General features: G+C 37.5%; 1 protein-coding gene across 5 annotated transcripts in view; it reads right to left on the bottom strand.

Moving 5' to 3' along the window:
* CTNNA2 (catenin alpha 2) overlaps positions 1-25,221 on the bottom strand; it is a 1,092,768-nt gene that overhangs the window by 844,145 nt on the left and 223,402 nt on the right. For all 5 annotated transcript variants that reach the window (XM_027072095.2, XM_027072097.2, XM_027072096.2 and 2 more), the window contains one exon: positions 21,671-21,866. In XM_027072095.2, coding sequence (XP_026927896.1) covers positions 21,671-21,866 — 196 coding nt within the window. The remainder of the gene's footprint in view (positions 1-21,670; positions 21,867-25,221) is intronic.

Here is a 25,221-nt window from a genome sequence, read left to right as displayed (position 1 = left end):
AGGTGCTCAACGTCACTAATCATCAGGTAAATGGAAATTAAAACCACAATAAGCTATCACCTCACAGCTGTTAGGATATCTTTGACCAAAATGATAAGAGACAGAAAATGTTGGCAATGATGCGGAGAAAAAGGAATCCTTGTGCACTCTTGGTGGACTGTGCATGATGAAAATTGGTATAGCCACTATGGAAAACGGTACTGAGTTTCTGCAAAAAAATTAAAACTAGAACTACCATATGATGCCCCAATCCCACTTTTGGATATTTATCCAAAGGAAATAAAGTCACTATCTCATTGAGATATCTGTACTTCCCATGTTCATTACAGCACCATTCACAATAGCTAAGGCATGGAAAAAACCTAAGTGTGCATCAATGGATGAATGGATAAAGAAAAGATGGTATGTGTGTATGTGTGTGTATTATTTTTTAGCCCTAAGAAAAAAAAGAAATCTTGCCATTTGCAGTAACACGGATGGCCCTTGAGGGCACTATGCTAGCTGAAATATGTCAGACAGAGGAAGAAATATAGTGTATGACCTTAGTTACATGTAGATTCTAAAAAAGCCAAACTCCTAGAAGCAGAAAGTAGATTGATGGTTGCCAGGGGCTAGGAGGTAGGGAAAGGAGGACATACTGGTTAAAGGGTACAAACCTCCTGTTACAAGAGAAGTTCTGGGGATGGCATGTACAACATGGTGGCTATAGGTAACACTGCTGTGTTGTATATTTGACAGTTGCTAAGAGGGTAGATCTGAAACAGTCTCACCACCAAAACAACAATAATAACAAAATTGTAATTATGCGAGGTGAAGGATGTGTTAACTAACTTCATTGTGGCACACATTTTGTTTTAGATATAGATAGATATAGACATAGATATAGATATACGCAGACACACATATATACAATAAATCTTTACTTTGTACACTTTATACTTCTACAGTGTTATGTGTCAACTATATCTCAATAAAGTTGGAAAAATATTTTTTAAGAAACACAACACAGGGTTGAACACATTCAATCTTAATTCTTCTTCCTCTTCCTTTTGAAAAAATCAAGATAAAAAGATATACTTTAATCACATACTAGAGAACATCCAATTTGAACATTTTGTTTCTTATATGAGAACTTAAGACCACCAGTAAAAATAGGCTTGCTCAGAGAAACACAGCTTAATTAGCGATGAAACTATCTTGCTTCCCTTCCTTTGAGGAAAACAAACAAAATACACTGGAGTTCTCAGGAGATTATTATACTGAGAAGAGCAACCACTTGTGTTATTTAGAGCTTTTGGCATGGAAGGAAGAAATATTAGTTATAATAGTCACATTTATTTTCTAAATATATATATTTTTATTTTTTATTATACATATGTGTTGTCTTTTTAATTTTATTTATTATTCTTTAAATATAATTTATTGTCAAGTTAGCTAACATACAGTGTATACAGTAGGCTCTTTGTATCAGGAGTAGATTCCCATGATTCACCATTCACATACAACACCCAGTGCTCATCCCAACAAATGCCCTCCTCAATGCCCATCACCCATTTTCCCCACCCACTCCCTTCCACCCTCAGTTTGTCCTCTGTAAATAAATATAAATTTTTCTAATGTATTAGGCATTATTTCAGATGACGGCTACCATTTCAATGGAAGCCCATATAGAAATAGGTCAATGTTTTTGTTGTGACATTTAAGAAATTACCAAAGCAGTAAATTCAGAAAGCTCACAATCAGATGTAAACCAATTAGCTTTTCCTTTCTACCTATGCTAAAAGATCATATTCTAATAGATATAAATATTCAGTACTTTTGATCTTTTATACCCTAAATACTCCCATATGAATCTACATCAGTTAACTGTAATATAATTATTATAGGATGTAACAAACATCAAATATAGTGCACATTTTAAGATCTTTTACAAAGACTGTTATTAAATGCTTTTATGTTTTAATTTTTTAATGTTTATTTATTTTTGAGAAAGAGAGAGAGAAAGAGAGAGTATGAGCAGGGGAGGGGCAGGGAGAGAGGGAGATAACAGAATCAGAAGCAGGCTCCAGGCTCTGAGCTGTCAGCACAGAGCCTGATGCGGGGTTCGAACCCACAAATAGTGAGATTGTGACCTGAGCCAAAGTCGGACGCTTAACCAACTGAGTCACCAGGCACCTCTAAATGCTTTTATACTTTAAAAAAAGATAATCATACTTGAACACAAATTTCATTCCATCTGTGAGAGCACAAAAGTACAAATAGAAATGGTATAAACACTGAAAATACATCATTTCAATTATATGCATCAATTTACATAGCATTAATTATTTTTAGAAAGGCAAAATAGAAGGCCAGATTGGCTTAATAGCACCAACAAATTTGAGTTATTCCTTGGTTGTTAAAAGTATTTTTAAAAAGTATGACTTCAAATGAATCATGCCAACAGTTCGTTAAATCCTTATGATCATCCACACAGAAATGATAAGAAATGTAAACCTAAAACACAGATTTGACCAAAAAATGGAAAAAAATATCTAAATATTTGCTTAAAATATACAACTCTTGAGCTTATCTTCTAGTTTCATAAAAGAAAACTCAGGCTTTTAAAAGCAATTGAATATCTGCACATTCAGTTTAAAAAGTGGTGCATGTTTTCTCAAATTCTTTCATTCTGGCATTATCTAATTTTTTAAATTTTTATGGATTCGATGGGTGTGGCATTATTATTTGACACACAGGAATTCTGACACAAAATGACTGTTTTTCAGTACATTACAGGTGGCTTTTGGCAGAACTGAAACTCCACTGTCTCCAAAAAATACAAATGAGAACTACAAGAAACCTCCCTTTCAGAGTCTATAACTCCACGACCTCCATCTGGTAGATTAAAGGTTTTTCGAGAGAAATTCAGTGACAAGTAGCAACCTATTTCCAAAAGCAAGCTCAACGACACCGCACAATATCAGAAAAAGAAAATATGCACTCTCATCTATATATAATTGTTTCAAAATCACAAAGAATAATTTATCAATTGCTATCCAAAGTGATGGTTAGCTTAAGTGTGTCAAGTTGGCCAGGCTATTATTATTAACTAACAATACCCAGTTACTTAATCAAGCATAATCTAGGTATGCTGTCAAGGTATTTTGTAGATGTGATGAAAATTCTACAGTTACTGTAAGTAAAGGAGATTACCCTGGATAATGTGGTAATGGGCTTCATCTAATCATTTGGAAAGCCTTCAAAGCAAAAACTGAGAATCACTGCAGACAAACACATTCTGCCTCAAGACCACAGCATTAACTTCTATCTGAGTTTCCAGACAACCAGCTTGTCCCAGAGATTTTGGACTTGCTACCTGCCACAGTCTCATGAACTAATCCCTTAAAATAAATCTTTTCATATATATACATATCTTTTATCATTTCGCTTTCTCTGGAGAAACCTGGCTGATAAGATGTATCCATGTTCTCTTTCATTTGGCTTATAGATTAAAAAAAAAAAAAAGAATAGAGTTCCTACTTTGCTCTTTACAGAGGGGTTAGGAAGAGCCTTTCTGAGCAGGTGTTTTAGAGTAGCATTTATATAATGCTTATTATGTGTCAGTCACTGATTTAAATACCTTGACTATATTAAGAACTATCCCATGAAATGAGAACTATTATCATACCCACCTTACAGATGATGAACCTGAGGTCTATGGGAGATTAAGTGATTTATCTAAAATTACATGGTTAGATATGTTGGAGTCAGGTTTCAAATGTAGGGCATTTAATTCCATAACCTGTGCTCTTAATGATTATGCTGAACTGCTTTAGAATGGATGAGTTTAGGATATATTTTGGAGCTAAGCTGATAAACTTAAATTGTGGCTTTGGAGGTTAGGTATAAGGGATAAAAAAAAGAATACAGTATAAATCTCATGCTATTAATGCTATTAACTTAAGCAACTGGGTTATTAATCCCATTCCTAAATGGGAGAAAAATGAGGAAGGGTATAATTTGGTTTGAGTAGGGGCAAAATTGCATACACTTATCTAAGGGCCAGAGGCAAACATTTTTAAATCTTTGGTATACAGAGTGAGATGATGGATAGAAAAGAAAAAAAAGCCCAGGCCCAAGCCCTAAGACATTCCAATATTTAGAATTCTAAGATGTGTAACTAGAAAGAGGTAGGAGGAAAAGGAGGTAATACAGAAGCCAAGAGAAGTGAGAAAAAAGGGTGACCCAGGAGTGAGGGGCAGTTGTCAACTCCATGTAATGCTATGGAGAGGTTGAGTAAAGATGTAGAGGGAGAGAAATGGCCAGATTTGACCAAAGATGAGCCCAATGACTCAGACCAGACCTGGTTTCCAGGGAGTGGTCAACCTGAAAGCCAGAATGGTATGGGTGAAAAAGGGACCATTTTATATGTAGCAAATTTATTTTAAAAACTCACGATGGGGCACCTGGGTAGCTCAGTCGGTTGAGCGTCCACCCTCAGCTCAGGTCATGATCTCACAGTCCGTGAGTTTGAGCACTGCATGGGGCTCTGTGTTGACAGCTCAGAGCCTGGAGCCTGCTTCTGATTCTGTCTCCCTCTCTCTGACCGCCCCCCTTCCCCGTTCATGCTCTGTCTCTCTCTGTGTCAAAAATAAAGAAACATTAAAATTCACGAGATGGGGTGGGGCACCTGGGTAGCTCAGCTGGTTAAGCATCCAACTCTTGGTTTTGGCTCAGGCCATGATCTCACAGTTCGAGAGTCCGAACCCCACACGGGGCTCTTTGCGGTCAGGGCAGAGCCCACTTTGGATCCTCTGTCCCTTTCTCTCTCTGCACCTCCCCTACTTGTGCTCTTGTGCTCTCTCTCTCTCTCTCAAATAAATAAACATTTAAAAAAACACGATAAACAAACCAAAAATTAACTCATGGGAAACTGCTCTTGTGACACAGCAAGTATTGCAAAGTGGGAATGGTTGCACCAGGTGGTGGTTTTGAAGGTACAGGAATTCCGTATAAAAATTGTTTTTGCTTTGTGGTATGTTTGAACATGTTCATAATAAGATGATGAGGGTAATGCATGGGAAATATGGATACCAAGTTCAGGCCTACAGTTCCCTAGCCAAGGTTGGACAGTGGGAGCAGGGAGGGAGGGAAATACAGATGCTGAGGAGTAAGCAGCTTCCACTGTGTTGGCAATATGTGAGTTCTTCAGCAGAGGGATCTACATAACGGTATCCTTGTTACTCCTCATGTTATTCTGTACATATTATATTGCACAATAAAAAGGAAAGAAGTAACGGTGGGGTAAGAAAATTGAAGGAGTGAATGTGGATTATTCTTTGAAAAGTTTTGCTTATATTTTTTTATGTTTATTTATTTTTGAGAGAGACACACAGTGCGAGTGGGGAGAGAGAGAGGGTGGGGGATGACACAGAATCTGAAGCAGGTTCCAGGCTCTGAGCTGTCAGCACAGAGCCCGATGCAGAGCTCGAACTCACGAACCGTGAGATCACGACCTGAGTCAAAGTCGGACGCTTAACCAACTGAGCCACCCAGGCACCCCTGAAAAGTTTTGTTTAAAAGAAGCAGAAAAATGGTATAGCTGTTGGAGGAAGATTGTCATTAGGTAGGGTTTTCTGTTTATTTTAAAGTAAGTTTTTAAGTTTGTTTATCTATTTATTTATTTAGAGATCACATGTGCACGAGAGCCTGGGAGGGGCAGAGAGAAGGAGAGAGAGGATCCCAAGCAGGCTCCGCACCATCAGTGCAGAGCCTGATGCAGGGCTCAAACTCACAAACCGTGAGATCATGGCCTGAGCCGAAATCAAGAGTTGGACGCTTAATCAACTGAACTATCCAGGCACCCATTTATTTTTTTAAGTAATTTTTTTAAAGCTCATTTATTTATTTATTTAGAGAGAGAAAGAGAGCAAGAGTGGGGGAGAGACAGAGGGAAAAAGACAGAATCAGTTTTCTGGTTGTTTTAACATAGGACATGTTTGCATGTTGTTTGGCCTGTACCAGCAGAAAGGAAGAAACTGATGCTTCCAAAGTGCGATGATCACCCAAGTCGAATCCTCCAAAAACGAAGTGGAGAAAGGACCAAGAACTCCAGTGGAGAGACTTTGGGAGAAGTGGTTCTTCATTCTTTTCTTTTTCTTTTTCTTTTTTTTTTTTTTTTTTTTTACCCATGGGTACATGTGAACAGACATATAGCAGCAAGCATTGGTTCTTGGTTTAAAAAGAGGTCATTCATCTCCTGCCTTTCCTATCTGCCCTTTTCTCTCTATCTTAACATGAAGCCTGTTACCAGCATCTTATGATTAAGATGTCTATCTACTTGGCCTTGCAATGCTTGGAGGGCATCACCATAATTTATTGTAAGGTCTGATTTTTCCATATTGCCGGTAAGTCACTCCAGAGGGCCGGTCCTCTGAGACCTTATATTAGCATTCACTTAGCAAGATTCAGCATGGTTTTACAAGCTTTTTGCCTTGCCCATTTATTTTCTTTTCAGAAGCGGAATTCGATCTAAAAGCATGCTCACTCAGTCTCAGTTTTAGAGGGGTTGCTGCTAATGATGGTGACCTGGGTTGCATCAGGTTGCTGGCATAGATCACAATTAGAGATGTATCAGTAAATCAGCTTCATCTTGGACAATCTTCTCCTGTGGTTTTCAAGATGTTTATGTCAGTTGCAATTTTTACGGAATTACAGACTTAGCTATCAGGGAGGAAATACTTGATGACCAGGTTTCCTTATCTTTATGTGGTAATGTAAAATATTTCCTTTTTATGCACGGTTGGGATTTGGTGTTTTGTTTAAGGAATTTCCCTTAAAACAAAGTGGAGTTCAAATAAAATGGAGTTGATTTAGTGATCCACCTGATTTTTTTTTTAATTTTGTGGTTAAAAATATCGTAATACTTTACATTTACAACTGGTCAGTTAGAAAGCATAAGAGCTCAGTCTGTTGCCCAGTTGGTGCCAGTGCAGTAACAGTAATAATCAATAGTAAAGGCAACAGCCACCAAGCTTTTAGAACCTAGAGTGTGGTAGGTCTGGTGCAAGCACTTTACATGCATCCACCATCTGTGCTTCACAACAGTCCTCAAAGTGTATGTCTGATTGGCCTCACTTCGCTCATACAAACACAGGTGCAGGGCAGATAAGTAACTTGCCCAAGTCGCACAACACAGGCAGCATACGAATTTGCAGAGTTGGAATTTGGCTCTGGGTCCACTACAAAACTGCCCCTCACCATCCCCCTTAACGCTCCTTCTGCTACCTTGCCCACTCTGGGTTGGATACATATACACAGCACAGCATGCCTGGTCACTGATGTATATGTGAATTAGCCACTTTTCTGGCTTCTCTCTGGTCCCTGACCTTGTCCTTCTTTCTCCTTTTCCATGGATTTCTATTTCTTTCTTACTATGTCTTGTATATCCTTGTAAGCCTCTTTAAATCTTTTCTGTGAAAGGCAAGAACACTTTTACTTCAGCTTGACAAATAGGGATCTCAATAAAGGGTATTAAAGGAAATAGTCCTGGATTGGCAATCTTCTAAACTAGATTCTGCATTTTATTCATAAAGATGTGTAATTTATCACTCTTTGTAAGTCAGCGTAAGAACAAGAATATTTCAACATCCACACTGTGTTTGTTCTTGCCGTCTTCACTAAGCACATCAGCAGAATGGCCTGTTATGGTTTTTTCTTTGTTTTTCCTATTGTGCTCAGTTCAATTAATAATGTATCAATATTGGCTCATTAGTTACAAATATACCATAACAATGTTGCATGTTAATGCCAGGTGAAACTTGATGTAGGATATATGGTAATTTTCTGAACTGTCTTTGCAAATTTTCTATAAATTTAAGATTATTCTAAATAAGAAGTTTTATTGTTTTTCTTTAATAGAATAAGGTTAGGTGATTTTGTATAGACATGATTTTTTATATCAGTGGGGTAAACACGAAGGACTGAGACTGAAATATTGTATAACTCTTTGTTTATTTTTTTTTAATTTTAATGTTTACTTATTTTTGAGAAAGAGAGAAAGAGACAGAGCATGAGCAGGGGAGGGTCAGAGAGAGAGGGAGACACAGAATCCAAAGCAGGCTCCAGGCTCTGAGCTGTCAGCACAGAGCCAACACAGGGCTCAAACTCACAAACCATGAGATCATGACTTGAGCCGAAGTTGGACGCTTAACCAACTGAGCCACCCAGGTGCCCCTAATTTTATTTAAAAAACTGCCAAACTGTCATCCAAAGTGGCTGTATAATTTCTCATCTGAAGAAAGAAGAGCTGTTTCTCATCCTCATCAGCATTTGGTGTTGTCAATTGGGGGATTTTATTTATTCTAGTAGATATACAGTAAAACCTCTTTGTTGTTTTAACTTGCATTTCCCTAATGACAAATGATGCTGAATAATTTTTCCATAGGTTTACTCGACATCTATATATCTTCTATTCAAGTCTTTGCCCATTTTTGAATCCAGTCATTCCTTTTCTTATTGTTGAATTTTAAGAGTTCTTCATATTTTTTGGGGTACAAATCCTTTCACAGATATGTGACTTACAAATATTTTCTTCCCATCTATGGCTTGTCTTCATTCTATTAGCACTGTCTGTCACAGAGCAAAAGTTTTAAATTTTAACTCAACTTATCAATTTATCTTGCATTCATCATACTTTTGGTTGTTCCATTTTTATTTTCTCTTATTTTTATAATGTTTATTTATTTTTGAGAGAGAGCAAGAGAGACAGAGCCTGAGCAGGGGAGGGGCAGAAAGAGAGGGAGACACCGAATCTGAAGCAGACTCCAGGCTCTGAGCTAACAGCTCAGACATGGGGCAAAACTCAGGAACCACCACAAGATCATGACCTGAGCTGAAGTCAGATGCTTAACCAACTGAGCCACCCAAATGCCCCAACCTTTATTTTTTTTAAATACATGTACATTTATTTTATTTAAAAAATGTTTATTTGAGAGAGAGAGTACAAGCAGGAGAAGGGCAGAGAGGGGGAAGAGAATCCCAAGTAGGTGCTGCACTGTCAGCTCGGAGCCCCACATGGGGCTCGATGCCACAAATTGTGGGACCATGACCTGAGCCGAAATCAAGAATCAGATGCTCAACCAACTGAGCCACCCAGGTGTCCCTGGTTGTTCCAATGTTTTTTAAATTTAATTTGTTTATTAATTTACATCCAAGTTAGTTAGCATATAGTGCAACAATGATTTCAGGAGTAGATTCCTTAATGCCCCTTACCCATTTAGCCCACCCCCCTTCCTACAAGCCCTCCAGTAACCCTCTGTTTCTTCTCCAGTTTTAAGAATCTCTTCTGTTTTGTCCCCTCCCTGTTTTTATATTATTTTTGCTTCCCTTCCCTTATGTTCATCCGTTTTCTATCTTAAAGTCCTCATATGAGTGAAGTCATATGACATTTGTCTTTCTCTGACTGAGTAATTTCACTTAGCATAATACCCTCTAGTTCCATACTAAGGTCAGGAACACGACAGGGATGTCCACTCTTGCCACTGTTATTCAACATAGTATTAGAAGTCTTGGCCTTAGCAATCAGACAACACAAAGAAATAAAAGGCATCCAAATCAGCCAGGAGGATGTCAAACTTTCACTCTTTGCAGATGACATGACAAAAGATTCCACCAAAAAACTGCTAGAACTGCTAGTATCCAAAATCTATAAAGAACTTATCAAACTCAATACCCAAAAAACAAATAATCCAATGAAGAAATGGGCAAAAGACATGAATAGACACTTCTCCAAAGAAGACATCCAGATGGCCGACTGACACATGAAAAAATGCTCAACATCACTCATCAAGGAAATACAAATCAAAACCACAATGAGATACCACCCCACACCTATCAGAATGGCCAACATTAACAACTCAGGCAACAACAGATGTTGGCAAGGATGCAGAGAAAGAGGATCTCTTTTGCACTGCTCGTGGGAATGCAAACTGGTGCAGCCACTCTGGAAAACAGTATGGAGTTTCCTAAAAAACTTAAAAGTAGAACTACCCTACGACCCAGCAATTGCACTACTAGGTATTTATCCAAGGGATACAGGTGTGCTGTTTCGAAGGGACACATGTATCCCAATGTTTATAGCAGCACTATTGACAATAGCTGAAGTATGGAGAGAGCCCAAATGTCCATTGATGGATGAATGGATAAAGAAGATGTGTGGTATATATATACAATGGAGTATTACTCAGCAATCAAAAAGAATGAAATCTTGCCATTTGCAACTACATGAATCAAACTAGAGGGTGTTATGCTAAGTGGTTGTTCAATTTTTGAATTTCACTTCTACAGCCTGCTTAATTTTTAAATTATTATCAGTCTCATATCAGAATGTAATATTCTTTCTTACTAATTTTTTTTTAAATGTGTATTTATTTTGAAAGATCGAGAGAGAGAGAGTTCAACAGCATGCAGGGGAAGGGCAGATAGAGAGGGATCAAGTCCCAGACAAGCTCCATGCTGTGAGCACAGAGCTGGATGTGGGGCTTGCTCCCACAAACCCATGAGATCATGACCTCAGCTGAAATCCAGAGTTAGACACTTAACTGACTGAACCACCCAGGTGCCCCAGAATGTAATATTCTTATAGGCAGAGAATGTCTGTTTTCTTTCTTTGATAGTCTATATTCCCAGCCCCAAAATAGAGGAGGTACATACTATTAATAAAAATTGGTTGAATTAATTGGTCTAGTCAGTTAATGTATATGGAGATCTTTCAGGATCCATATCATCTTATACAAAATATGGATAAATAATACTTCAAATAACTAACAAAATAATGTTGACAGAATATATACCACGTGTCTTACAAATCGAGTGGCAATAAATAAATAGAAGCTATTGCTTTTATTATTCTTCCTGAAGGATTATAGCATTTTCAAAAGCTTAGAACTCCAGAAAGAGGGATCATATGAAAGAATAATCTGTCCTCATCTCCCAGTATTTTGCAACAACAGCCATACAAGTGGCTCCAGGTTGACATGGGACATTCCTAAGTCCTCAACTAGGGCAAACTTTGACACACAAATACATTTTATTTGTCCACATATGCAACAGTTAAAACTACTTCAAATGTTAAAATTTGCATTATAAACCTTAAATTGCATAGCATTTTCATATTTATGCATTTTTCTTCATGATCTTTTCATATCAAACCTATTTTTATTTTTTTTTTGTCATTGCATGTATCTCTAGGTTTCTTGTATCTGTTTTTCACTTATGATATTAAAGCTTCTGAAAATTAATTTCATTCCTGGATAACATCCTTTCCAACAGAAAAAAAAGAAGACTTACACTAATTAAAGATGGTATAAAGATGTAGTAAGCTTAGACCATTAGTGATTCCCAAACTTTGGAAGCATAAGATTGGCTACTAGCTGGATATAAAGATTTCTAATGGTACCCCCGCTGCACTGAATCTAGGTTTGTGGCTAGGCTCAGGAATTTGAATTTTTATAGACATCACCTATCCTCCCATAGGCGATTATAAAACATATGGTCTGTAAACTTCACTGTGAGAAACACCTGTGAAAGAAGCCTCTATAAAGAAGGCAAGGAGGTGCCATGTAAAGGACAGTAAGCAGCAAGAGTGCATGGACACAGCAGACCATCACCAGATCCATGACTCATCTGCCCTGAGTCTGAGACTGAAGAGACACTTCTCATTCCAAGTTCAAGGTATGCTCTGGTTTCATCTAATAAACATGCACTTTATTACATTACTTGATAATATTAGTTTTTTTTTAACGTTTATTTATTTTTGAGACAGAGAGAGACAGAGCATGAATGGGGGAGGGTCAGAGACAGAGAGGGAGACACAGAATCTGAAACAGGCTCCAGGCTCTGAGCTGTCATCACAGAGCCCGACGCGGGGCTCGAACTCACGGACCGCGAGATCGTGACCTGAGTCGAAGTCGGCCGCTTAACCGACTGAGTCACCCAGGCGCCCCGATAATATTAGTTTTTAAAGAAATGGATCTACACTCAGTAAAATCCAAGCTCAAAGAAGCAAGACCCAGAGAGAGAAATGAGTGCTCTTTCCCTCTCTTCCCTAGGATTTGCCTCTTGAATCTCCATTTCTGTCCTAAAATTCTCTTCTTCCCTGAAGATGCTCCATTTCAGTGGAGAGCTGCTTCCCTAGCCATCCAATCATGCAGGAGTGAAATCTCACCCCATAACCAATAGGACCCTACATTTAGAACATAGTAACATACCATTCATACAAGGGTAGTCAAGCAGCAGTGAAGAGTCAGCACATAGCACAGGAAAGGAATTCTGGTATCTCTAGGATACCAAGTATTCAGGGTACTAAGAATAGAGGCATAAAGCAAGGGATACTTGGAAGAAGTATATCTGGGAGATCATTGTCCTGAGAAAAAAGATAAACTCAGGAGTAGCAGAATCCTTGCAATATCCACAGCTGTCCTTCTCCTTACAGAGCTGACCTCTCTGAATAGTGCTCCAGGACAGAGCACATTGCCTTGCTCCTCCCCACACTGTGTTGTTTTACCTACTAATAGGGCAAGTAAGGAAGAGGGATAGGACTATCTGACAGTAAAAGCTTCTGGCCTGGGAAATGGTCTTTGACCAGATCTTAGGTAGGGGTTCACACAGTTGATAACAACTAGAGTTTCTGTTGAACCAGCTCATTCCACGGACATCACACTCCAACAACAAAGGGAATGGGGAAAGAGAAAGTCTAAGTCTTCAGGAGGCAAAAGGTTTCTCTCTTCAGAGATGTGAGGACACCTTTCTCTTTCCCTTTACTACTTTTTCTGCCTTGTTCTGTCTGTCTCAGTCCATTGGTCATCAGGTACTCAGTAAATATTGATTAGGTAAAAAAAATTAATGTGATATCACCATAACACTTAACAGTTGAGGTTGTATCCAAATAAAAGCCTGCATGAACAGTGAATGGTTTGACCATGTCTGATTTAAAAAATGGTTCCATTAAGATGCTACCTCTTTTATCTGTACCTTTTTGTCACTTTGCTCCATGAGATTCCTCTTAAGGTTGGGTGAGGGCCATATACATCTCTATCTATATCCCAGCCTAGCATATCTCGGTAGTTGGGTCATGTCTTAATTGTTTTTATTTGTTGTAACCACCTAGAAAGTGGACAACCAGAGAATGCTGTTGACTGAAGATAGAAAACCCAAGCAACTGCTCCATGGCCCAAGAGGGTGTGGAAATATAGAAATGGGATGGCATAGAATCAGTTGCTGTGCTACCCATTGAATGGAGCTGCTTAGTGGACAAATATGAAGAAGACTGCCTATCATTAAAAGCACAGCTTTTGGATGTATTTCAAATCACAGAAGATTCATAAAGGCAATATGTGAACATCCCATTGCTAGCAGATGCTAGTACATACCAAATAAACAAATTAAATTTAAAAATCCTTAGACGATTATGCCTGTTATAAATTGGTCTTTTCAGCTGCGGTAACAATCAGTTGTATTCAATCAATAAATCCCTTAGAAACATATGAGAGACCCACACAGATGCCAGTAACAGACAAACATTTTTTTTAATCTACAACAGTGATCAAATATTAGATATACATGGTCCATTAAAACCACTTCCTCTTTTGTTCAAAATAATTGAGACAGATTCATCCAATTTACTTTGGTTCTAATCTTTTCTATAAAACCCATTGTTGGGTACATCTCTCTTCTCTACCTTATTTTCTACATAAAGAAATGCCCCTTCTGCATTATCTCATACAACCAACCTGAGCTTTCCCCCTTGTATCTACAACTGCTCTCACCAATGGCTCTCTCTCTTTGTATATGCTATGACACTTCTGATTTGGGCTGAACAGAATAAGGAAGAAGTAGACAATCATATTCTTTGCTTGCCCTTAATATTTTCTTCAGCCACTCTTCTATTTTTCTCCTTCCAGACCGTGACAACCTTTGGAATCACACCATAAGTGCTCACTGTATGCCAGACATTGTGTCAGGCTCCAGAGATACACAAAATAATGCTAACATATGGTCCTTCACCTGAGTACCAGACTACCCACAGAAGCAAAAATTCAACGATGTACATAGTGCAATGATAACCAAAGAAGAGTGTGGTGAGCTTTCTTGCCGACATCCAATACTTCACCATCTACTCTCTTCCTTCAGCTTCCTGAAAATAAACTTTTAAATGAAATTAATGACACCTTTTAGCAAAACCAAGGCATGCTCTCATTACTTATCCTCCATGACCTCAGAAGAATTTGACTTAACTGCAACAGCATTCCATAGTCTAGATCACTGTCTCCTTTGCAAAAGATTCTACTCCTTTGGATTTCAGGATTCTGTATTATCTTTGCTGTCCAATCACATTTCAGAGCATGCCTTTCCTCTCTATTTCTATCCTATCTTCTAATCCTAACTGAACCTTCCATCCAAAACTAAGCCTACATCCTTCTATTCTTCTCTATATATCTATTGGCAAGTAGTCAAAGAAAGGTGTCTGAAAGATTCAATTATCAACTCAAAATATGTCCAAATTTCTCTCTTTCTCCAAAATTCCATTCCCAAAGCATGAACCATCTGCTAGGCAATTCCTTTCATCCATTCATCAATGTTTAAAATCAAGTCAGTCCTGTCTCCCCATTCCTACCACCCCTTAGGTCTCCCAAATAAGTTGTCTAGAGCCAAAAGTAAATATTGACTCTTCTTTCTTCCTCTCAATGAATGGAAAATATTTTATTCTTTTTCATGATGTTTGTAACATCTAGTTTCTTATTTCTGTTCTTATTGCCACCACTTCAATCCTAGAACCTCAAAGTATTTTTGTTTTGTCTTCTCTGCAATACTGTAATACTGTCTAAGCAATCTGAATCCAATCTTTCTCTGCTTTCGTCAACTTTTCATGAAGTTGCTAAAATAATCCACTAAAATATCACTTAAATAAGTAGGAACCAATTAGTTAGCTTTCTTCCTTCCTTCCTATCTTTCTTCCAACATGTTGTCTATACGCAGCCTAGTTCCTAAATGTTTCCCACAGTGGTCCCTTCCTATCATCTTACCATATTTCTAACTATGCCTAAATATGAAACTTCTCATCAAATTAGGGCTTTTCTATCCATCCCCCAATTATCAACGTCATTCTTATCTCTTCACCTTTAAAATTCAGGTTGTTTAAACCTGAAATGCTTACTCTGTTATCCATGAACAAATTTTTAAGCCATGCTCAGCTTAAACATACCTTCCTTCTTGCACATTCCGGCTTCATGGCTTTCTTTTCCAACAGCAATTTAAATATTAACCGTCCTATAGATTTGGCTCCCTAGTGCATACTTAATGCATATTCTCTGAGTGCCTATAGAAGGTTAGGCATTATAAGACATCATTTTATATAGAATATCAGGCTGTTCCTCCTATGCAAATTTCACCTCTCTAACTCTATGTAAACTACAAGCTCACAGGCCTTCTAAAATGAGTGACTTCCATCCACTATCTAATGGGAAACACTAGCTGACTAATAGTGGCTGATGAGTCATCCAAGTGGAGACACTGGGCAAGAAGTGAATTAGTCACCTGGGGAACTTTAAAAACCTTGATGCCTGGGTCCTACTTGACAGTTTCTGACTTAATTCATGAGAGTAAGGCCTATCCACCAAGATTTTGAAGTGTCCCAGGTGATATTAATATTCACTGAAATTTAAGAACCCCAGACTAGTCCATAGTTCAGAAAGAGTTTCCAGTCCAGGAGGGTCTTGGTGGTAAACATTAAAATATTTTGGCATTCTCTGTTCCAAGCTTGCTTTCGCCCAGAGCTTCAATATAAAGACATGATTGGAATAACTCCCTTTGCTTTCCTCATTAGGAGCTTTTCTACATATGGTTCACTGGCTGCACAAATATTAAATCACACAGTTTTCTAGGACCACATACAACTACCACCGACTCCAAGCCATATTGAGCTACGTGATCCTCTTCTGGGAGACTACTAGATGCTGATTCACCTCTACAGCATCCTAATAGGATGCTACACTGATGCTACATCAGTGATAGGAAGGGGAGCTATTGCCATAAGTATCACAGATTGATTTGATAAATTATAATTAATTAATAAATATACTCAGGGGTGGATATTTATTCGGTGGCTCAGTCAGTTAAGCATATGACTCTTGATCTCGGCTCAGGTCATGATCTTGTGGTTAGTGGGATCAAGCCCTGCTTTGGGCTCTGTGCTGTCAGCACAGAGCCTGCTTGGGATTCTCTCTGTCTCTCTCTTTCTCTGCCCCTCCCCTGTTCCTGTGCATGTGCACGCTCTCTCAAAACAAATAAATAAACTTTAATTAATTAATTAATCAATTAAAATGCTTATTTATTTTTGAGAGACAGAGTCAGAGTGTGAGCAGGGGAGGGGCAGAGAGAGAGGGAGACACAGAATTTGAAGCAGGCCCCAGGCTCTGAGCTGTTAGCAGCACAGAGCCTGATATGGGTCTCAAACTCACAAACCGTGAGATCATGACCTGAGCTGAAGTCTGACATTTAACCAACTGACCACCCAGGTGCCCCAATAAATAAGGTTTTAAAATAATTAATAAATATGCTATGACATCTATATAGCATTTAATTTTTTTAAAATCCTTTGTGACTTCATTATGTTAAACAACCCAGTAAGGAAAATGCAACAATTACTGTCTGTATTTGAAAACTGGAGAAATTGAGCCTTCAAGTGGTTAACTGACTTCGCTTAAATCATATAGTTTTTGGCCAAAGTAACATTAGAAATCTGGTATCTTAACCAAACATCTGGTATTCTGTTGACTTTCAAGGCTGCTTTGCTGACATGAGAACCTCCTTCCCCTGAGTATCACCCGCAATGTGCTAGAGTGACCATGTTAGGTACTTTAGGAGTAGAAAGGAATATATACACATCATTGTTCCTATCCTGATGAAGTTTAAACTTAATTTAGGAAGACAATATACATATATGTAATTCCTTTACACACACACACACACACACACACACACACACACACACACACAAATATCCCATCTTTACCTAAGTCTAAAATATCAGATTTCTAGATTTTGAGCACAATGATTTATCTCCTTTATTATATTTTGATGCTTTTTGTTACTTGTTTTTAACATAAATCCTATTATAAGTGTACTCAAATACTTCTTTTTGTGGGTTAGAACTTAAAAGTACAGGAAAGTCTTCTACTGGAATATTCTAGGGAAGAACATTGTCACGTTCATACTAGGTAGTTTTAAGACTCTGGCATGCAGCGTAGTTAATTAAAAGCCTAGTTAATTTTTCAAATGATAAAGAAATTCAAGGGCACCTGGGTGGTTCAGTCGGTTAAGGGTCCATCTTCCACTCAGGTCATGATCTCACGGTTCATGGGTTTAGGCCCCACATTGGGCTCTGTGCTGACAGCTCAGAGACTGGAGCCTGCTTCAGATTATGTGTTTCTCTCTCTTGCTCTGCCCCTCTCCTTCTAGCACTCTGTCTGTCTCTCTCTCAAAAATAAACATTAAAAAAATAAAAAAATAAAAAGAAATTCAAACAACACTAAGTCTAGCCACATGGGAAACAATACTGGCATAAGTAGATAATTTCATATAAAATCTTGCCAGATTACAGTGATTACAATCATGAAGGTAGTGAAATAAAAGAAAAAAAGGAAATGGTTTTGTATTAAAAATTTGAAAATGAGTTGTACAATATTAAAACTTTTGGCATTGACTCATGCTGAATTTTTTTTTTTAGAAAGTGGCAGCACTTCTGATCATTTGATTTAATAAAGCAAAAACAACTCAATAGTAAAAGATTACCTCAAATAGATTTAGTTCTAAACTACATATCATTTGACAAGTGAGCAGATATAGACACTAGGGCCACTTTAGAGGAGGACATTATTTCTCAGTGTCAGGATTTCCATAATTTATGAATTTATGAATATGATGGAAGGAAAGATACTATGTTTCAAAGTTTCCAATAACTAAATAGTCCTCTAATACTTAAGTATTCCCCTCGATCTCCTTACCCTCTCTGAAAATTCACTCAGGCTCTCATTTGTGAACAAAATCTGGGTATAGGGACAACGGGAAAATGGGCAAAGCCAGATAGGCTACAGGGATTATATACTAAGACTGAGAAGGGGCAGAGAGCAGACAGGAGAGCCCATGGGTGCAGGCATGTAAGGAGAGAGCTCGAGGACTTCATTGTCAGGGATGAGAGGCATCTCTCACACATGACAGTTATCTGAAGTCTATTTGACAGTGAGTGATATTTGATAATGAGAGAAACAGAAAAAAGAAAACTTCTGAAGCTTTTGACTATAAAATGTTTGTTATTTTGCAGACTATAGCACTGTTTCCTTAAATTTGACACTGTTCAGCAGAAGGGACATGTGGTAGCTGAGCTTTATACAATTAACACATAGGCATCATTTCTGATGCATAATTTTTCTATAATAAGAAATGGATAATATACAGAAAGTTTAAAATACCCTCTGTGAGATCCACCACTGTAAGCTGTCCTAAACTAGCATCTTTAAAAGTTCTCACTCTCATATCCCTTGGACAGGCTGGCCAAGAACCATGTTCGTTATTATATCATATCCAAAAAAATAGCATTTCTTATATAAGCTTTGAGAAAACTGAAATATTAATTTATACAGAATGTGTGAAAACTCAATTGCAAGGAAAAAATAAGGGAAAACTAAGAGACTGTTGAGAAATCTAAAAGGAAAAATATATCACCATGCAAGATAAATGCTTTGAGAAACCATCCTAGGGACCAATCAATCAAAACTCTTTCTACTAGGGATAGGTTTCAACACTATCCTGAGTGTGGGAATAGTTTTACAGTGTACACGTTTGCCAAAACATTTACAATTGTGCACTCTAAATGCATGCAATTTATTATATGGCAATCATCCTTAAAAAAAAGTAAACAAACAAACAAACAAAAAAAGCCAAAAAACAAAGAAACAAACAAAAAATCCAAAAACGTATCTAGGCTGTGCATGCATGAAAACAAACAGTGTACATTTGCAATTCAGAAGGAATACTAGTCTTCAACAGCACTTGAAAATTTGAAAGCTTTCATGTTGTTAAAGCACATATATAAATATATTCCATCCACATTAGATGAAATGTATAAAATTTAACATTTTATATTAAATAACAATTCACATTAGTGTAATGTAAATGAAATTAACTTTTAGCAGGGAGAAGATGGGGAAGAAGATGGCAGCATGAAGAATGCTAGTGGTGTAGAAGGAGGGTTGGGTATTTCCAGGGACTAAATAACCATCTGTGAATTTTAAAAAGTGGCAGGTTTACAAGAAGAAAAGGGATAGAGCATTTATTCCTGTATTGCTTCATTTATTCAACAAATATTTGTTGAAGTCTAATAACTACTAAGAACCACAGATCATGCAACGGTCAAAGAGACATGGTCTGGTCTTGATCTTTATTCATTTGTAGTGTGGCAGGGTAGAAAGTTATCAATCAAGTTACTCCACAGATATTAAACTCTCCTATGCAAAAAGCCACAGAAAAGTAAGACAGGAGTGTCAGGAAAGCATTCCCTGGGACAGGGAATGTGCAGAATGAGCCATCTGTAACTGTAACTGTGTAAAAGAAGACAGCATGTATAAAGGCCCAGGGGCAGGTAAAACATGGTGCTTTTGAATAATTAAGAGAGGGATTGGTCCATTTAAGAGATATTCTCGAGTTAAAAATCTATGTGACTTTGCAATAGACTAGATTTGGAAAGAGAGAGTAATAACAATAATGATATCAAGATTTCTGCAGTATGTAACTGGATACATATGTAGAGCTCTTACTGAGGTAAGAAATGCAGGAGGGAGGCCAGGCTGGGGGGTAATCTGTTCTGCTTTCACAGTGCCTTAGCATTTCAACCCAAGAGTCTGAATAGGACACATGAAAATTAAAATCTGTGTATCAAAGAATATAATCAACAGAATGAAAAAGGTAACCTACAGAAAGGGACAACATGTTTGTAAAACAATATTGTATAAGGGGTTCATATCTGAAACGTATAAAGAATGCTCACAAGTCAACAACAATGCAACCTGATTTTAAAATAGGCAAAGGACATGAATAGACCTTTCTCCAAAGAAGAAAAACAAATGTCCAGGAAGCATAAGAAAAGATGCCCAATATAAGTAGTCATTAGAAAAATGCTAGTCAAAACCACAGTGAGGGGTGCCTGGGTGGCTCAGTCAGTTAAGCATCTGACTGCATTTAGCCTCAGGTCATGATCTCACAGTTTCGTGAGTTTGAGCCTGGTGTAGGACTCTGTGCCGACACTGCAGAGCCTGCTTGGGATTCTCTGTTTCCCTCTCTGTCTGCGCCTCCCCAACTTGCACTGTCTCTGTCCCTCTCAAAATAAATAAACGAACTTAAAAAAACACAATAAGCTATCACCTCATGTCCATTATGAAGACTATAAAAAAGGAAACAAGCGTTGGCAAGGATATGGATAAATTGGAACTCTTGTGCACTGTTGGTAGAAAAGTAAAAAGGTGCCTTTGCTATGGAAAACAGTAAGGAGGTTCTTCCAAAAATTAAAAATAGAATTACCATATAATCCAATAATTCCACCTTGAGGTATATACCCAAAAGAACTAAAATAAAGAGATATCTGTATATTCATGTTCATAGCAGAATTGTTCACAATAGCCAAAAGATGAAATAAACACAAATGTCTATCAGTGGATGAAGAGATAAAGGTACTATATACATATACTAGAATATTTTCAATCCTAAAAATGAAGGAAATTCTGACCCATGCTCCAACATGGATGAACCATGAGGACATTATGCTAAGTGAAATAAGCCAGTCACACACACACACAAAAATACTGAATGATCCCACTTATATAATGTATCTAGAGTCATTAAATTCATAGAAAATGAAAGTAGAATAGTCGTGTCCATGGGCTAGGGCAATGAGGATATGAAGAAGTGTTGTTTTGTAGGTATAGAGTTTCAGTATTATAAGATGAAAAAGTTCTGGAGATTGGCTACTCAACAATATGAATATACTTAACACTACTAACTATACACTTATAAAAAGGTTAAAATGGTACATTTTATGTTACTTGTATTGTACCACAGTGAAAAAAATTTAAATATGCTGAAAACAATTGCATTTTAGCTAACTAGCTAGCTATATAATTGACTGATCCATGGATAGCTAGCTAGCTGTGAACTGAAAATGTAAATTTGGAAATCATACAGAGCAACAGTAATTTTATTACACTGCTTTATAATCTCTCCTCCCTCATCTTTAAAATCCAGGGTTCCCAGTGACTGTGTATGTATGAGGTTTTCTCATCCTGTCCTCTCTAGAGCCTAAGTTTAACACAAGAGTCTGTGTTCATCTGACAAGAGAAAACAACTGGAAAATTTGGAAGGAACACAGACAGGAAACGTTTGTAGCTGTGCTATGCTGCCACAACAGAAAACATATCTATTTGTTTATGCACCTAATTTCAGCAAATATAAAAAATGACAAGCGCAGATACTGAGGAAACACGTAACACACTCCCCTGAGCAAATATGCATTGATTCTAGAGATAAATCCATTGTTTTCACATAAATATATATCCCTCTTGAACAATATTAGTCTTCCTACCTTGTTTGCGTACGTCCTCTACAGCAGCGACCAATTCTTCTTTGAGATCTTGACTCTCCTTAGCGATCTGTTCACCCTTATCCAGGAAATTCTGAGTGGCTTGCTCTACAGATGCAGCCAGCACGTGGGCTTTCTTTGACCTCCCTTTCTTTTTACCAGATGGGCCTTTGTTGCTTGTGTTGACAAGGGTGGTCACCTTAAATATGAAAGAAAAACTGTAAAACTACTCTGCACAATTGTCTAGAAGCATCATATCATCATCTCATCATTTTTAAATACCCCTTGTTTATTGAATCTTGACTGCACAGCACATCACCTAAACTGAAGGAAAGGAAGTAATTATATGGATTAGCATATAAATAAACAGCCATTTATTTCATAGAGAAACAAAAAAAGTATGTGAATAAGTTGGAAGAGTAGACCCTCTGGTAGCTCGGTTTCCAGTTCACTGAAGGTTGTGCTTTCAGAGATGGAGAAGACAGTGCACACAGGAGTAATCAGCTTCAGGGAGGCAAGAAAAGGAGAGCCAATGTTCAACTGCCTCTGAGCACTGACTCAAGGGAACCAACAGCTAGTCCTGAGTCCCAAAAGTCAGGGCAGAAGGGAAAAAGCAGTTAATAAAGGGTGGGCCATCAATACCCATTACTTACATGTCACTTACCAAGGACTTTGAAGAGCTTTGCTATTTCTGATCTTATCTTATAAAAACAAAATGGTAAGTTTGATCTGAGGGAACCAAATGATTCAGTCTCAACATTTGGTTAACCAGCTAAAATCTCCAGACTTGAAATTAGATTTTCATTATCACTCCTTTTCTAAGTATCATAATTTGTATATATATCTCAACTGCCAAACTTCTTTCAGCACATAACTAGAGCCATTTAATTTGCTAGAAAAACTTTTAGTATCTTTTAAACAACTTATCTCCTATAAATTTCTGATCCTTTGCTTTCTACCAGAGTGAGAAGTTTTGGAGTAAAATGAATACAACTGGCTCCATATTCTGTTCAGTGAGGTTGAGAGTCATCTTGGCCTCTGTATTTTTTATCAGCTTCATAAGAATGTGGGCACTGTGGTTTATTTTCACTGACATTTGCCCTGGTTAACAGATTCAAGATTTTGCTGGAGATTATCAAGAAATCTAGACCAGGGGCACCTGGGTGGCACCTCGGTTAAGCATCCGACTCTTGGTGTTGGCTCAGGTCATGATCTCACAGTTTCGTGGGTTCAAGCCCTGCACTGGGCTCCATGCTGACAGTGCAGAGCCTGCTTGGAATTCTCTCTCCCTCTCTCTCTCTGCTCCTCTCCTCCTCCCCCACTCATGCTGTCTCTCTAGCAACATAAAAAAAATAATAAAAAAAATTTTAAAAACTTAAAAAAAAAAAAAAAACAAAGAAAGCTTGACCAGAGAAAAGTTTCAAATGCTGTTGTTTCTGCTATTTTACTCCAAATCCAAGAGCAAACAAAGTGATTAGTCAAAGTCACAGTTAAAGTCCAGTAAGTTTAGAGGGCAAGAGATAACACCAGAAGGAAAAAAAAGTATCGAATAAATGTGAGCTAAGATGATGAAAACAAGTAGAACCAATACTTAAGACGTGGTGAAGGTAGCATTGGGAACTGTCATCCTTAGCTCTCTTTAGATTGCTGAATAATTAGATATGGTGAATTGAAGAGAAACTCTATAAGGACATTTAAGTACAAACACTGGACAAAAAAAGAAAGGTAACCTCATTAAGAATAGGACTGTCAGATAATGATAGTTAGCTGTAAAGTGTATACGTAGTCCATAAAACATTATAGTCTTTTCAGTTCCACCCACACTGAGGCGAACATCAGAGGAAAGATGGCCTGTCACAAAAGTTACTATTTAGTGTTCTCCTTAATAAGGATACACTCTAAAACAGTAACACCCTACTTTTCCAGGACCCTCAACTCCCCAACAGCCAATACTGGACATAAACACAGAAGCCCCTGAGCAAATACTGCAAACACCTCAAAAATTTGATTTAGGCTAGGCTCATTATCAGAGGAAAATCTTCCTGTTCTCACTCCTATTTTAATTTTACATGCAATTCTGAGTTTTGTGATCTATGTCTTTAGTCTTCTCAAAATAAGAACAACAGAGGGGCTAAGGAGCTGTTAACTTTAGCTATATTGACAATTTGGGGGACTAGAGGCTGATAGTGAATCTACCAAAAGCTAAATGACTATATCATCGATTCATCCTCTATAAAGGTAAACAAATTTCAATTCTCCTGTTATCGCATGATGCATTACTGCATAAACATAGTTTAGGCATGCTCATAATAACAAGTCGGTATAAAGTGTTACTTCTATGGTAAATAAAAGAAACATGGAACATTTCCAGGAAGTTCCCAAGAAAAAGTGTGATTACTTTCAAATGAAGCAAATCAATTCAGTCCAAAGCTTTCATTTGCTCATGAGTAGAAGACCATGATGAGATGAAAGAGAAAAATACAGGGGAAGTGATGGGTTCCATAAATTCTCATGTCTTAACTTAGTTTGGAGTAAAGAAAAATTGTCAACTCTCCCCATTGTTATTTGGTGTTTTATTGGAGGACAATGTCAACAAATTGGATTTAAAAAAAAAAGAAAAAGAAAAGATACAAATGTCAGAAAGGTAAACACTAAATTATGCTACTACCTACAGATAATATGGCTATATCAAGAAAACGTAAAAGAATTAAAAGATCAACTATTAGAATTACTCTAAGAGCAAAGGACAAGGTGGCTAAATACTAGATAAACAATAAAAAAATCTAATACTACAGCAGTAACAAATAAAAAATGTAGTTTTAAATATCCTATTCACAATAATCATAAATTGGTTTTTTAAATATTTATTTATTTTGAGAGAGAGAGAGAGCACAAGCAGGGGAGGGGCAGAGAGGGAGAGAGAGAGACACAAAATCTGAAACAGGCTCCAGGCTCTGAGTTGTCATTACAGAGCCCAATGTGAGTTGTGAGATCATGACCTGAGCTGAAGTCGGATGCTTAACTTACTGAGCCACCCAGAAGCCCCTAATCATAAATTGATATTATCAGAGATAACCATAACACAAAACGTAGATGGAAAAAATGGTAAACAATTTTAGTGAAGAACAGAAAAGGCAACTTGAATAATAGTGAGACATACCATTTTCTTGGGTGGAAAAACAAAAATGTTAAGATGTCATTTATTCCTATATCATTCTACCAGTGGAACTCCAGATATATAGTAAGTCAGCCAGAAATCCAAGACGATTCCTCTTCATTCAGTTCAGTTCCCTTTCCAAATGAAAGTCAAAATGCTTATATTAAATTGGATAGAAAAGTTATTTAGGGTGTGCATATGCAGGACACTCACTGCTCACTTTTTGGCCAGTATATCACGTTTGGGATGGACACAACAAAAGTAGTTTAGATCTAACAGTACATAAGAAGGTGAAGGCTACCCTTCTAAGGATTATACTATTCTTGGGAATTTTCAGCCTAGCCACACTACGCAAACTCTCTGATTCAGTCCTACTCTCCTACTAGATGACTGTTCT

The sequence above is a fragment of the Acinonyx jubatus genome, chromosome A3 (genome assembly GCF_027475565.1).
Source record: "Acinonyx jubatus isolate Ajub_Pintada_27869175 chromosome A3, VMU_Ajub_asm_v1.0, whole genome shotgun sequence".
Taxonomy (NCBI): domain Eukaryota; kingdom Metazoa; phylum Chordata; class Mammalia; order Carnivora; family Felidae; genus Acinonyx; species Acinonyx jubatus.
This window is presented reverse-complemented; position numbering and strand designations above follow the sequence as displayed.